Genomic DNA, 17,079 nt, shown 5'->3' with positions numbered 1-17,079 from the left:
ATGGAAGCTGGAAGAAGAGGTCGTGGCAGAGCTATTCGAAGAGTGGTAGATGAAGGATTGAGGGAAGAGATTAGGATCCCGAATCCCCGTTTAGCAGCAGTAGAAGCAGGAAGGAGAAGGGATTCAGAAGTAGGGGACAACAGTGATGAAGAAGCTGTAGTTACGACATATGGATCAGATGAAGAAGGACTTGAAATCAAATTTTTAAGGTCAGTTTTGTTGGCTAGTAGTAAGCCAAAGCCTGAAATTCCGAACTATGATGGTAGTTTGTCCATAGAAGTGTTGTTGGACTGGATTAGTGAGTTAGACAAATATTTTGAATGTGAGGAGGTTAACGAAGATAGGAGAGTTAAATTCGCTGCCACCAAGCTGAAAGGACATGCGGCCTTATGGTGGGACAGTGTCCAAGCAGAGAGGAGAAGATTGAATAAGTTACCCATTAAAAAGTGGACCAGAATGGTCACCAAGATGAAGGGTAAGTTTTTGCCCAAAGATTACCAAATTGCTCTGTATCGACAGGTGCAGAATTTGAAGCAAAGGGGAATGACGGTGAAAGAATATATTGAAAAATTCTATCGGGTGAATTTGAGAGCTGGTTATACTGAAGACACCCCAGAAAAGACAACAAGGTTTGTGAATGGCCTAACGTTGGAGATAATGGAAGAGATAAGTATTCTTTCTCCAAAAACCATAGAGGAAGCATACGAGAGTGCCTTAAAGGTAAAAGAAAAGATCGCAAGAAAATAGAGTGCCAGGAGAGGACGAGGAACTAGCAGAGGGAGAGGACAATCCTTTGGCAGAGGAAGAACTGCCAACAACAGTGAAGAGGGCAACAGTTCAAAGACCTCAGGGACAGCAGAAAAAGAAGGTAGCACTAGGGGAGGAAGGCCATACCAGAGAGGAAGGGGAAATGGCAGGGGCAGAGGAGCTGCCTACCAGTGTTACAAGTGCCACAAGTGGGGGCACAGGTCCTTTGAGTGTCCTGAAGGAGAACAAGCTGGTCAAAGAGGAGCATATGTTGCTCAGACAGAGGAAGCAGAGGCACCGCCTCAAGAGGTAGAGAATGTACCGGAGACAGGAGAGGCCTTAGTCTTGAACAAGGTACTGCTGAAACTGGCAAAGGAAACAGCTGAACAAACCCAAAGAAAGGCATTATTCCGAACTGTGTGCAAGTCACATGGAAAATGCTGCAAACTGATTATAGATAGTGGAAGCACTGATAATCTGGTTGCAACAGAGATGGTGGAGAAATTGGGTTTAAAAAGATTGAAGCACCCAACTCCCTATAAGGTGTCGTGGTTACAGAAGGGTCACCAACTGCTAGTTGATGAGCAGTGTGAGGTGGAGTTCCATATTGGCAAGTATAGGGACAAAGTGATTTGTGATGTCATGCCCATGGACGTGTGTCATATTCTGCTAGGTAGACCATGGTAGTATGATCGAAAAGTTGTTCATGATGGGAAAACAAACTGTTACAAGTTTGTCAAGGATGGGATTAAGCATACGCTAGTACCCATCAAGGAAGAAGAAACAACAGAGACTAGTGGGACAAAAGTACTATTGGTGGGTGGAAAAGAATTTCTAAAACAGATTGAAGATGACGAGGTAAAGTATGTTGTTGTAAGGAGACTGAGAGCAGTGTTGTTGCACACTGAAATTTCTGACTTACCTGAAGAAATCCAGGAAATGTTGCAGGAATTCAGTGACATTGTGGTGGATGATTTACCGGATAAATTACCACCAAAGCAGAGTATCAATCATCACATAGATTTCATCCCTGGAGCTAGTTTACCGAATAAAGCTGCTTACCGAATGAGTCCCAAGGACAACGAAGAGATCAGGAAGTAGGTATAGGAATTGTTGGACAAAGGCTTGATACAGGAAAGTTTAAGTCCCTGTGCAGTTCCAACAGTTTTAGCTCCCAAGAAAGGAGGTGAGTGGCGGATGTGTACAGATTCACGAGCAATAAACAAAATTACGATCAGATACAGGTTTCCATTGCCACGAATGGATGACATGATGGACTGCTTGAGTGGGGCAGCATATTTTTCGAAGATAGATCTAAAGAGCAGATACCACCAGATTAGAATTAGAGAAGGGGACGAATGGAAAACAACTTTCAAAACTAATGAAGGGCTGTATGAATGGCTGGTGATGCCATTTGGGTTGAGTAACGCCCCTAGTACTTTCATGCGCTTGATGAACGAGATGTTGAAGGAGTTCATTGGGAAATTTGTGATTGTGTATCTTGATGATATACTGATTTTCAGCAAGACCAAGGAAGAACATTTTCGACATGTTCGATATGTTCTAGAGAAGTTGCAGCAAAACAAGTTGCTGATAAATTTGAAAAAATGTACTTTCTTTCAGAAGGAGTTAGTCTATTTGGGTTTTGTGATTGCAGAAAATGAGCTGAAGATGGACCCAGAAAAAGTTGCAGCTATACTTAGCTGGCCATCCCCTAAGAGTCTGTTCGAAGTTCGAAGTTTTCATGGGTTGGCAAGTTTCTATCGCAAGTTTATAAAGAATTTTAGTGGAATCTGCGCACCTATGTTGGATACAATAAAAAAGGCAAGTCAACCTTTTCAGTGGACTGAAGCTGCAGAGAAGAGCTTCTAGATATTGAAGAAGAAGATCACTGAGAGGCCAATTTTGAGGTTGCCTAATTTCAACAAACTTTTTCAAGTTCGTTGTGATGCCAGTGGTACAGCCATTGGAGCCATACTTAGCTAGGAAGACAAACCAGTAGCCTATTTCAGCGAAAAATTAAATGAAAGCAGGCAAAAGTATACGTCTTATGACAAGGAGTTTTATGCCGTCGTCCAAGCTTTGAAGCATTGGAGACATTATCTGTTGGGTAATGAGTTTGTCTTGTTTTCTGATAATTCTGCATTACAGTATGTTATGCAGCAACATAAGTTGAATCACAAACATGCAAAATGGGTGGAGTACTTGCAGAGTTTTACATTCGTATTGAAGCATATCAGTGGTCAAGCGAACAAGGTAGCAAATGCACTAAGCAGAAGAGTTCTACTCTTGCAGGAGAGCACAATACAAGTGTTGGGATTTGAACACCTGAAGGACTTGTATCAAACAGATGCAGATTTCAAGGAGGCTTATGAAGCCTGCCAGAATCCTTTGTTGAGGAACAATAGTCCATGGCTAGACTATAACTTGCAGGAGGAGCTATTATTCAAGGGAGGACAGCTGTGTGTTCCAGAATGTTTGATGAGGGAGAACATCATCCGGGAAAAACATAGTGGAGGTCTAGTTGGACATTTCGGCATTGATAAGACCTTGGATCAGCTCAGTCATTTCTATTACTAGTCGAAGATGCGAAGAGACGTGCAGTGGTATGTGACCAGGTGTAAGATATGTCAGTTAGCGAAAGGGCACAGTCAGAACACGGGGTTGTATACACCCTTGCCTATTCCAAATAGACTGTGGGATTTAGTCAGTCTGGACTTTGTCCTAGGTCTGCCCAAAACACAGCGGGTTTTGATTCCATCATGGTGGTGGTGGAACGATTTTCAAAGATGGCACACTTTATCCCTTGTAGGAAAACCAGTGATGCTACCCATGTAGCACACTTGTTTTTCACTGAAGTTGTCAGACTGCACGGCTTACCCAAGTCCATTATTTCTGACAGGGATGTGAAATTCACAGGGAATTTCTGGCACTCCTTGTGGAAAAAGCTGGACACAAAGTTAAATTTCAACTCCGCTTATCACCCACAGACTGATGGGCAGACGGAGGTAGTGAACAGAAGCTTAGGAAACCTGCTGTGGAGTCTAGTTGGAGAAAATTCACGAATGTGGGATCGTGTACTTGCTCAAGCGGAATTTGCTTACAACGATTCACCGAATTGAAGCACAGGAAATAGTCCTTTTTAGATTTTGTATGGAATGCATCCCCGAGGAGTGCATGAACTACGGGATTTGGGACAGTTAGAAAGAAGAAGTGCTGACGGGGAAGACTTTGCAAGAGCAATTAACGACCTACATGAGTAGGTGAAGACGAAATTACAAGACAACAGTGAAAGGTACGAACAAAAAGCAGATCTGAAACAATGGGAGATACAATTTAATGTAGGGGATCAGGTTCTAGCGCATTTGCGCAGAGAAAGATTTCCTAAGGGCGAATACAATAAGCTGAAATTCAAAAAAATGGACCTTGTAAAATTCTGCGTAAATTTTCTGCAAATGCCTATGAGCTACAATTGCCTCCAGGTATAGGAATATCGCCCATCTTTAATGTGGCAGATTTATTCCCATACACTGCCAATCCGGAAGAGGACAGTTCGGCACAACCAAAGCGGGATACCCAGGGAGAGAGTAGTTCGTGGATGAGACAAATGCCTTCAGCTCAGCCACTTGAAATTGAAGGAATCCTCGATACACAGGTGGCTAGGCGGACTCGGAGAAAGGAGTACCTATAGTACCTCATCAAGTGGAAGAACCACCCTATTGAGGACAGTTCGTGGCTTGATGCAGGACAGATACAACGTGCAGGGTATTCTATCGAGGAGCTCATGGACCGGAGCCATGAATTTTCACCTACCCCGGGAGCCTGATGCAGGAGCATCCAGCTCGGGAGGTCATGGCTGGGAGTTTGTCTCTTCTAACAGTTTGAGTTTCGTTAGTTTTCATTTTCATTTACATTTCTAGGAATGGTTGTCTCAGCCACTGTTAGTGTTTTTGCTTACGTGTTCTTTTTACTTTTTAGTTTTATTTAAAATTTGCTTTTAGTTTACAAAACAAGAAAAGACAGTTATTCAGAAACCACTTAATGTAACTATTGGCAGTTTGCTAACTGTCTAGTGTTCTCTACAAAACGAAAAAGGAAATGACTATTGTAAATCTTTTTGACCATCATAGAATTAAATGAAGAAAATGCACAGAAGCATTCTGAAGAACAAACACATCTGAATCCATTCATATTACAACTTTAACATCTTTTCTTCGAAATACAATTAAATTCATTTTCTTTTCTATAAGCACAATGATGACAGACAGTGAACAGTAAGCACCGAAGCGAGGAGAGTACCCAAACAAGTCAGCAGCAGAGGAGAAACACCAAGAAAACAAGCTACATACACAGAAATGAACACATAACCATTTTCCTTGGAAATTTTTAACAATTGAAACTATTGTATATATATATATATATTTGTCAAAGTCAAGCCTCCACAGTTCACTGTTCAGAGACCAGCAAATAAAACAGATTTGACAAAACTATAAACCACAGCGAGGCCATCATAGGACCATATCAATATAACCATGGTTACAATAGCAGAGCCATAAAAATATATAGTAAAGCTACAGGCATAGAGAGGCCAGGGTACAGCAAGGCCAAAGCCAAAACTCAACTAACGACCCATAAAACCCTATGAACAGCAAAACCCTCAAATAGTCAAACAGGAAAAACATCGAGGAGCGACCCTACCAGGTTTAGGCGTAGGAGACAAGGCGTGAGGATGATGAATGAAGCTCGTCACTCACCTGCACTGGTCAACAAGTAGGCCATTAGAACCGAAGAACGAAACCACAGTTACAAAAACAAAACAAAAAGCAGAGGAAAGGGTTATTAAGAAACTCACCGAGGGAGAGTTAAGCCCGTGCAAACCAGAGGAGAAGCCACGGAATTAAGGTTATAGTCGTAGAGGTGCTCGCTGCCACAAGGAGCCAAGACTGTCAGCGACGGAGGAAAACAAAGCAGGAAAGACCAGCATGGAGAGAGAACTCACCTTTTGGATGACCGCCAAGTGAGAGCCGAAAGCCGAGCCACTCCACAACTGCAACTTGTGTCAAAAAACCAAGAAAACAATCAGACTGTGAAGCAAGTGCATTGAAGACAATCGTATACAACCAAAGCCTGCAACTGGAAACATAACCAGAACTGAGCGAAACTGATAACAGAGACCGAGACCAAGGGTTCCAGACCCAAAGCCTCAAAACCAAGCACGAAACCAGAAGAATTGAGAGCATACGCAGGTGGAAACCCTCGCAGAGTTACATGCCCAGGCACAGTGAAACAAACCACCGTCAAACTAACAGAGCAGACCCTCATTTCGTGAAATAGAAGACCTCGCAAGCAGCATAGAGAAAAAACAATGGAATGAACAGTTTAGGGTTTCGGAGGATAGCAAGAGAGGGAAGGAACGAGGCCCAAGGCCAGGACACATGTCCTCGTCACAATTAAACTGCAGTAGAATACCATAAAGGTCAACCAACCACATCATTAACATCATTCAATCAACAGTAAAATATTAACTCGCAGATATAAAGGGCTGTTCCCATCACCTCATCACTTGTTGATGGCTATACATTCTTATTAGATACACCATTGTCCAATTCACAACCTCATCCTATTCATCCCACCTTATCACATGTTTGATGGCTATATATTCTTATTAGATACACCATTGTTCAATTCACAACCTCATCCTATCCATTTGTATGTGGTCAAAATGTTGCACTCTTCTTCAACTTGGTATCCACAAGTGATGATGAAACATTCCAAACATGATGTCTATTATTATTCAAAATTGTTCTTAGAGAAATCAACCTTAAAGGATTTTAAACGAATATTTTAGGAAAACCATCCCTATTACCAATCGTCTACTTCTCACTTCAAAATCAATGCTTGTTGATTGATATTAATGAAAATATTACGTTGTTGTTGATGCATTGTTGCCTTTGTTTTTAGCTTCTTGATCTTTCACCAATCTTCATCTTCTTATACCCACAAAAGTTTATACACGACTCTTTCTTCCTTTCATCATTAGCCTAGTCCAAATCATTGTCATCTCGACATCTGAGATTAATTTTCCTCAAAATCAATTTCCCCTTTTAATCAATGATTTGTTCATGGTCTTTGAAAAAAATCAAGTTAGAATATGGGCATGCCTAGTCAGCCCAAATTATTTCAAAATTTTGATGACAAATCCTCTCTTAAATAACACCTATATTCATCATAGTGAGGAGATGCCAAGGATTATACATGCCTTGAAATGGTTCATCACAGGGCTTACTCCAAAACATAGGTTTACATCATGCCTTTCTTTAGGTGAACAATATTTAACTTGATCAAATGTGTTACACATGCCTTTAATAGGTCTTACTACCATGTGACCAATTTTACATCATCATTTCACTTCCTCATGCAATCAAAGCTATGAAGATGAAACACTAAACACACAACTTACAAATTGGCTAGCAATGGTCTTAATGGCTCATAATACAACATATGATCATGACCAATTCAATCTTCCTATGCTCCTTGTGATCTCTCCTTGCTTTTGATGTACAATAATATTCATTCTTTTGCTTTATCTCAACATGAGTTTGTATTCTTTCTTGTTTGCATCTTCTTATACTTTTTCTGTTCATTATGTAAATTCTTCTTTCTTTACCTACAAAAATATGTTATTATTCATATCTTCTTCAACAACTTGTGAAAACTTATATTACCTTCTAAAGAATATATCTTGTTGGAGTGCATGCAATGTCCAATAGACATCTATTATAGTAGATAGAAAAACTTTATTGACACGCCGCTATCATGGTATCACATAAATCAACTTAATTTGAACTTGATATAGAATCTCAACATCTCTAGTCCGTCACTTGGGAGTTGGGCATAACTTTAGACTCACAACAAAATAATGAGAGTTCTATTCATTTCCTTGAAATGAATAAGTTGCTAAAAAATAATGAGAGTGAATGCACATGCAAAGATGACATAATCATTTTGTTCGAAATACCTTAAAACTTTGAGAATGAGCAGTTATAATACAAATTTAGACATTGTAAGAACCCTTCAAGTGGGTGCAGATGAGGCTAGATGCAAGTCCCAGGTGACTTTGATGGCATAGATATACCCCTCATAGTGAAACAACTTAGCCGACTAGATTTTGCAAAACATGTTTCTAAAAAATAAAAGAAAGATATAACTCTTTAAACTTTCCTCTATAAATCATAAAAAATTCAATGGTGAACCAATGTGATTTCAAAATTTTGGTGGAATTCCCAAATAGTAAAATAAAATAGGGCTCGATTTTGCAACGAGACCCAAATCTCAACAAAATTCCCCATATATTGAAAGTTATGTCTCCTAGATATATAAATTCTCTCAATTTTCCAAATTTGACCAAAAATTAATTGTCAAAAAAAGTTAAGCACCTTTTGACATAACACTGTGGATCAAGGATAGATTTGAAAGACGTATACACTCCAATTACAATGGCAACAAGAGATTAAAGCCAAAATGATAGAAGATGTAATGAATGTGTTCTAGCAACTCATCACCACACAACAACAATATCTACAATAAACCATGAACAACTAACCACAACCACAACCCATGTGCCCCATGGCATCCCTATTATCCAATGGTCCTTTACGTGGATACAAAGCTCTCCATCCTTAATTTTGATGTACCCTAAATGGAAACAAACTTGACTCATGGAATTATAACCTAGCAGCATACTTTAAATCCTAGATTAATTTGAAAGAGGCTAATAAGATTAAAATTGTTGAAGTTTACAGAGAATACTAGGCTCTTGTATGGTTGTGGACCCAAAGCCATAATCTTTTAATGTCCAACTAACCTTTAATCAATGCTTGGAATGAATTCCAAGCTAATATCTGCAAGTGCTTCCTCCTTAGGGTATAGTGAATCAGTGATGTGTTGCTACCAAAGTGGATTGGACTTCGACATATCCTTGGAAAGACTATCTAATAGTGCATCAACATAAATTTTGTTTTTTTTAAATTAAAAGAAAACAAATTGTGTTTAAATTTAAAGATATTTTTTAATGATCCTAAAGGACTATATTTCAAGACTGAAGTAAAAAATCTTAAAGATATTCTTCACACTAAATTCATTCCTAATCTTGCTTCCTCATTTAGACTAGAATTATAACTCTTCCGATTATCTTCATTGGATCATGCTCTTCAACTAACTCACAAGATCTAAGTTAAGTTGACTAAGGCTAATCAACTCTCTAGAGTCTAGAAAATCCTTTTATCTTCCTCGAACAAAATGGTCTTCTTCCCCTTCTCTCTCAACCATGATTAGTTCTCCGTTAAGAACAACTAACCCATTTGGCTAAGGGAAGAATATATATTGCTAGTAGCTACTATAATTAACATTTGATCACACCAATGCTCAGTGTTGTGCTTTGTAGGCCAAAAAGGTGAAGGCTCTCCTTGCTGAATTCTAGTTGGTAACAGAACAATTTTAACTTAACGAACAATAAAAACTGAAACTCCACAATCTTTTCTCCTCCAATCCCTGGTTGACTCTCATGGTTAAGATTTTCACTAATCTTAGGTGGAAGCTCTTTTCACTCACCTTTCATAATGAGCGAAAACACAGACTAAATATATGAAGGTTCTCTTTGGTTAATTCCAACTCGTAATAGAACAATTTTAATTTGAGGAGCAATAAAAACCGAAATTCCACATTCTTTGCTCCTCCAATCCTTCGTCAGTTCTCATTGTTAAGATTTTCACTAATCTTAGGTGGGAAGCTCTCTTCACTCATCGTTCATAATGAGAAAAAACACAAAAAGTGCATCATAGACAATGGTAGCCAAAAAACCTTTTTTCTTAGCAGCTGGTTGATTCACTCCATCTACCACACCACATCCACAACCATATCATCTTATGAGTCAAGGAAGCAGGTTCATCCACAACATTAACTCGTAGATATTACATGTGCAATTTTTGCATATGATTACTCATTAATACCACATACTATGATGTTACATCTTTGAATTATTTTAACATGCTTCTTTAGAATCCCTACAAGTGTGAGAAGAAGGCATAATATGATGTGCATTACAACACCTATATGCTTCCCAAGGATGGTAAAAGCTACCAACTCACATTCTCTTTCCCTTTGGTTTGGACGCTAGACTGTTAAGAAAGCTGATCTCCACAAATTTAGAACTCTTTGTTTGTCTTTGGTTATCATCTTTCTCAACCTACCACAACCTTCACCACAACTGTTGGACTTTAACTGGAAGGTGTCTCTACCAACGCTCCTCCTCCATCCATTCTTCCAATTGGTTTGATCCTGCAGTTTGAGCCACTTCACTTGGAGTTATTGGTTTAGTCACATTTTTAGAGGCAACACTCCTTATTTTCATCCTCTTTTGACTACAACCACACATCTTGATGTTCGAATCTATCTACTTAGTAAAGTCACGTTGCCACTTCCTTAGTTGTTGGAGTATTAATGCTCCTATAGAAAGTGCAATCACAATGTAATAAAGTCACTTTGTAAGAGACTTTAATAAAGAATCATTATGTTGGGTGTAAGTTAATAAAAATTAATTAGGTGCCAATAATGTGGGCTAGTTAGTTCATGTGCGTCAACAACCTAATGCATGGCATAAAGGGAAGCACTTCTATGGTATCAAATGAACTTATCAAAGAAATATTTATTTTATGTATTTTTTTGGTCTCTCTTTATTGAATTGTTAGCTTTTGAGTGACTAAAAAGTGTTTATACCATACTAGGGGTGTCTTTATGTGACGTAGTGTACATGGTGAAAGTGAAACCCTAATCTATTAATTGTATCTTAGACCTTTTGTTTGATGACATTGGGATAGATTTCTATAAATGGTTGTTTGACTTTGGACTTAGTGTTAGATGTGGCATAGTCCTTGATGAGATCATTATCCTATGTGGCATCAACTTCTTTCACATGGTGCATCTATTGAGGATGATAATATCTTGCATGGTGTTGGATCTACATTTGAGGATGAGTGTCAGGCACTTATCCCTAGGAGTGTTTGGACCATTTGGCATGCCTAGCAAGATGAGCACTTGACTTCAAGATGCTTGGGTTGAGGGCACATTTTTGTGAGTTGTTTGTGGACCAAGGATATATATGTTGAGGAGGAGCATTGGAGGATTGGTTGCTTGTCTTGGTGAGTAAGGAGCCTTTTGATGAGTGCTTAACACTTGGAGCTGATGCTTCGAGAGAAGACCACTTGAGGGGTCTTCTTTTTACATGTGTTAACCTTGGAAAGAGAGCACTTCACTTGGAAACTTTAGCTTCAGGATTAGATCAGGTTGCCTATGGACTTAGTCCACTTTATTATTGTTGGCTTCCCTCACATATTCTATATAAATGGAGGAGTGAGGCTTTAATTGTGCTAAGCATATGAGAGAGAGTTAATTAGATCATTGTATCTTGAATATGAACTTGCCTTTGTGCAAAGGGATGAAGGAACTAGGGTTTGTGTGAGGTAAAACCTAGAGTAGACTTGAAGTGGTAGGGTTGAAGTTTTTGTGTGAGAGAGATTTCTATAAATTGTTGCTTGACCTTGGACTTAGTGTTAGATGTGGCATAGTCCTTGATGATGTCATTATCCTATGTGGCAACAACTTCTTTCACATGGTGCATCTATTGAGGATGATAATATCTTGCATGGTGTTGGATCTACCTTTGAGGATGAGTGTTGGGCACTAGGAGGTAGGGTACTTATACCTAGGAGTGTTTGGACCACCTGGCTTCAAGATGCTTGGGTTGAGGGCACATTTCTGTGGGTTGTTTGTGGACCAAGGACATATATGTTGAGGAGAAGCATTGGAGCATTGGTTGCTTGTCTTGGTGAGTAAGGAGCCTTTTGATGATTGCTTAACACTTGGAGTTCATGCTTGGAGAGCATAACACTTGAGGAGTCTTCTTTTGACATGTGTAAACCTTGGAAAGAGAGCACTTCACTTGGAAACTTTAGCTTCATGATTAGATTAGGTTGCCTATGGACTTAGTCCACTTTATTGTTGTTGGCTTCCCTCACCTATTCTATATAAATGGAGGAGTGAGGCTTTAATTGTGGTAAGCATAAGAGAGAGAGTTCATTAGATCATTGTATCTTGAAGATGAACCTGTCTTTGTGCAAAGGGACAAAGGAACTAGGGTTTGTGTGAGGTAAAATCTAGAGTGGACTTGAAGAGCAAGGGTTGAAATTCTTGTGTGAGAAGGATCTAATATACGTGGCAAAGAAACCCTAAAGGAGACTTGGAGCACTTTGTTTAGAGGGCTTATGTGAGGTGAGCTTGGAGAAAGATCAAGGTGGACTTCTTGATGTTGACAATAGCTTCTTATTGAACCTTTGGGCTGGCTAGGAGTATCTTAGTGTGATGTCTTGCTATAATGTGATTGTTGGTTAGGATTTACTATTGATAGTGGATGCCCTCGCTAGTGTTCGGAATAATTAGAAAGTCCTAACTTGCGATAAGGTTGAGAGAATGTTTAATATCATCTTGATATAGGCTGTTGATATGTACTTGTAGTTTCATTCTTGTGTATATCTGAAGTGTGCTTTGCTACCAAACTTTGTCTACTTGTAAATCTGACTTTCAACATATTTTCTCATGTTGATTCAGTAGTTTGTATCATTGGTTATTATATTGATTTAATACAACAGTGAGCAGATTTCGTTGAGTGATTTGACAACTAAATAGAGGCTGAGAGGTTAGATTTGTGGCTGTAACAGTCCATTGTTTCTAAATTATTTTCATATATCTTATATGTTGGAAATTGTCAAACCTCAAAGTTGAGGTGAAATTTATAAAATTACATTAAATATGATTTTCCAGAATTTCTACATGAATATGTAAAGTTTAATGGCCACTGCCCTAACCACATTTGAGAAGACATTTTTCATATCTTTAATAAAAATCTTAAGACTACTTCGTGGAGAAATTGATGAGACTTACTTTAATGACGTATTTCACTTTCACAGTGTAATTTTTCTATTTTCTCTATCTCATTGTTTATAGGCAACTTGATCTAACTTTATCACTCATATATATAAATGTAATATTAAAGAAGCTTGGTCAAAAATCATTACTTTCCACCAATTTTGTACCAATATAACGTAGATATGTACATTGCAACAATCCCGTTTGTTAATTGCATACTTTCTCCTTGATTTTGTTTCTTGCATTTGTATATCTTTGCATCGTTTTTACTGAGTATATTCACTAGTTTAGGTTCATTAGAAAACTTATATGCAGGTGTCATAGCATGCACATCAGCATTACTAGTAACACTACGGGGTATACAGATAAGATATTCTTTCTTTAATGAAGATGCCCTCCGGACGTCTTCAAGTGTGTTCCGGAGGCCCGAACATGCCCAGCGAATCCCGAGCATGTATTGCAGAGCTAAGATCCATGGGGTAGTTGCAACTTGAATCTGTCACAAAACATGATCTCCTGAAGATAAAAGAGCTCACTGATTACTTCAATGATATATTAAAGAAGGTAAATGGCCATTTGCACCATCAAAGATACTAGTTTGACAAAGATGGAATTATTTTAACAGAGATGATGTTGAAAGACCCAGTTCTGGAAGGTGGTTTGGTTAAACTTTACATTAAGTTGCAAGAAGACATGTCTCCTATTCAAGGGAATAATTAATAGGAAGTTCTAACTGAAATAAATCGGTTCACTCTCTCATTTTTTGGGGTGAAGTATTCATTGATTCATTTGGATGGAATAATTAATAACTGAAATAAATTGGTTCTGCCCTTTCTCATTTTTGGGGTGAAACTGTTTCATATTATTATAAAGAACATATGCGACCTTTTCTGAGAAAGAGATGAGATTCTATTGATTGATTTTGATGTTTTTATTTGGTTAAAAACTCAGGAAGTTACTCAACGGTTAATGTAGCCTTTTAAAATTCATTATAATTTCTTCAACAAATACATACAGCATTTCTGACTATGTAAAAATGCTTGCTTTCATGAATTTTAATTTGAATAAATGTTTTGAAGTAAACTTGATTCATGCCTGACTTAATAGCTCAGATATATATCAGATTCCTAAGAATTCGTAAGGATTTTGCTTTTGTACTAGTTTCATTCCTCTTGAGAAATTACTGATTTTAGTGAGGAGTCCGAGAGCATTTCTGACTATGTAAAAATACGTTCATGACTTTTAATTTGATTGAATGTTCTGAAGTGAAACTTGATTCATGTCCAACTCCATAGCTCAGATCATTTTCATATAACTGATTCTTAAGAATTCGCGAGGATTTTGCTTTTGTACTAGTTTAATTCTTCTTGAGAAATAACTGATTTTAGTGAGGAGCTCCAAACTTAGGTTGGGTGTAAATGGTGTGACAAAATTGAAGGGAAAGTTTCTTTGAGTTAATGTTAAGCTCAATCTTTTGTGCTGATGACAGGTAAGATGTGGTGTAAGGGGTCACCTAGGGCCTCCTTGCAATGCCGTAGGCTATGTTGATAGACAAGTGTGGGGTATAAATCATTTGTACCGCTATCCTGAATGGACAAGGTCAAAGGTCAGAGCTTGCATTCATTAGATCAAACCTCAAACTTCAAATGTAGTAGGCTACGAACAATTCTTTTACCATACCTACCTAAAATTTTCACAATATTGCAGTACTGTACAGAGAGCTCTCCCGGAGAAGGGCCACTACGCAAGGATTCACCTGCATGGTGCTTAGCACCATTTGAACCTGAAGGCTTGTTGAGGTCTGTCTTTACATAAGAAATTATTTCAATTTTTCATCTTTTATTCCTCACTACTGATGTCCATATGATATTAGCTTGAACGTTCTCTCAAGTTTAAAGATGTATGATTGCTTACTTTCTACACTTGCAGTTCAATCTCTGCGATCATGTCTACCATTATTGGAGTACACTATGGGCACATTCTCATCCATTTCAGGGTCTATCACCAACTTGTCTTTTTTTCATTTTACAATTTGGCTGTGCAAGGTAGTCTATAGCTGATAATGTTTGTATTAGGAATCTGTACCTAGTTCTGAGATAAGAATTGCCCATTACTGACAGGACCATGCTCAGAGGCTGAAGCATTGGGTGACCATGGCTTTTGGATTCCTCATCCTTGGAATTATTTTACATTACACGGATGGCAAGTGAATTAAAACTACCTGATTCTTACACAGCCTTGTCATTTACCAGTGAATGCACACCATGTCCCCTAGTTTATTGGACAGAAGTAACTGTAAAGATGATGCACTTGCAATTTTTGTATCCAACAGAAATCAATGATCTTGGATTTTATAGCTAGTAACTGTAAAGACGATACGCTCATGACTGTTTCTATCATCTTTCTTGCAGCAATTCCACTGAACAAACAACTGTACAGCTTCAGTTATGTTTGCCTCACAGCAGGAGCAGCAGGGCTTGTTTTCTCGGCCTTTTATCTTCTGGTATTTCTCAGCACCTAAGGCAATCCTAAGATGGCATGCATCTAGCAGTCAATAATTACTCAAATCCATATTAATCCATGATCAATGATGTGGCTAACGGTATCAAATTCCTTGATGCAACAATTTCAATTTTAAGATGGATGTGTTCTAGGATTCTTCTAAATAACTTCATATGACTGTCAGGTTGGATAACTAATAGGCCAGGTATATTTTTAATAGTAGATGTATAAGTCCCATTTGACAAACCAAAAGTGTAGATGAATCCCCATTCCAAAATAAATCTGTTGAAATGAATATCCAATTTTTTTGCAAATCCATTGATAAATTTTGCAATGACACTGCATTTCTCCCTTATGGTGTTTGTTGATTTTTCAGATTGATATTTGGGGTTTAAGGAGACCATTTTTGCTCCTTGAATGGATGGGAATGAACGCCATGCTTATTTTTGTCATGGCAGCCCAGGCTATATTCCCAGCATTTGTTAATGGATGGTATTACGAAACGCCGAACAATACCTTGGTATGTATCTCTCTCGTCATTGTCACACTCTCAAACTCACACACGTGATTTCTTTCCCAATATATAGATTGACAAATATATATATATATATATATATATATATATATATTCACAAAATTTTTATTTATATAAATATATTGAAATCAATATTAGTAAAAAAGATATTGCAATAAATATTACTAATATCTGATAGTGTATATTTATCTATGTTAATTTGGTGAATAGATCTGATAGTGTATATATATTTATGTTAATTTGGTGAAATTGAATTATATTTGAATTTAATGGTTCATTACTTAAAATATAAATATTACTATTTTATTTAAAAAATTGGGTTAGTAATTAATATATATTTTAAAAAATGGGTTAGTAATTAATATGAAAATATTTTTTATTTAAAAATGATAAATTATTAATATTGTTGATAGGTACATTGGATTCAAATATACATATAAAAAAATGATGTTTTAAAAAAATGGATTAGTGATTAATATGGACAAATTTTTAATTTGTTAGGTAATATATTCTTTACTTAGAAATGATAGATTGTTAATGTCGTTGCTCGGTACATTGGATTCAAAAGCACATATTTATTGAAGTGTGATATTCAAGAAAATGATGTTTTAAAAAAATGGATTAGTGATTAATATGGACAAATTTATAATTTGTTAGATAATATATCCTTTACTTAAAAATGATAAATTGTTAATGGTTTTGCTAGGTACATTGGATTCAAAAGCACATATTTATTAAAGTGTGGCACTCTAGAAAAGTTGGCTTGCTGCTCTATGTCTTATTTGGAGAGATTCTATTTTGGGGTATTGTAGCAGGGATTTGTCATAAACTTGGTATATATTGGAAGTTGTAAATATTTATTTTGCATTTGTAAAATGGCAAGATATTTTCAATTAGAGATTGATAATCTATTGTAAATAATGTATTTTATTTTTCAAACAATATATGTATTAAAGTTGAGAATATTATTAGAAAGTAAATATTTTGGTTGTTGATAAATATTTTGAAATTTAACTAAATTTGAGTATAAATTGGATAATTCCAGGAAATGTTTTTATTTTGAATTCTCTTAGTACCATGAAGATGACAAACTCTTTCATCTCATGACTTTTTTGGAATTAATCAATGCCTTTTTCATTATAGAGCTCATTAAATTTGTTTTTATTTTAATAATGTTTATTTTTATTTACACTACTCAAAACAAAAATACTTTTGGTTTTCAAAATTTAGTTCACTCTTCATGGTTCTTATTTTTCTATTTATTTTTTTTTAGCCCTTCACAGTTTCTTTTTAATAATATTTATTTTATAAAATAA

General features: G+C 37.0%; 1 protein-coding gene across 1 annotated transcript; it reads left to right on the top strand.

Annotated features, from left to right (window-relative positions):
* LOC149220425 (uncharacterized) lies at positions 1-16,762 on the top strand. The gene is made up of 8 exons (XM_089387094.1): positions 1-156; positions 14,213-14,332; positions 14,434-14,525; positions 14,656-14,722; positions 14,847-14,928; positions 15,138-15,229; positions 15,605-15,748; positions 16,470-16,762. The coding sequence occupies exons 1-8, from the start codon at positions 1-3 to the stop codon at positions 16,614-16,616; spliced, it is 900 nt and encodes a 299-aa protein (XP_089243220.1). The 3' UTR covers positions 16,617-16,762.
* The last annotated feature ends 317 nt before the right edge of the window (positions 16,763-17,079 follow it).

The sequence above is a fragment of the Pinus tabuliformis genome, chromosome Q (assembly GCF_031772625.1).
Source record: "Pinus tabuliformis cultivar Carrire ecotype Pingquan chromosome Q, CPIR1, whole genome shotgun sequence".
NCBI classification, from domain to species: Eukaryota; Viridiplantae; Streptophyta; class Pinopsida; order Pinales; family Pinaceae; genus Pinus; species Pinus tabuliformis.
This window is presented reverse-complemented; position numbering and strand designations above follow the sequence as displayed.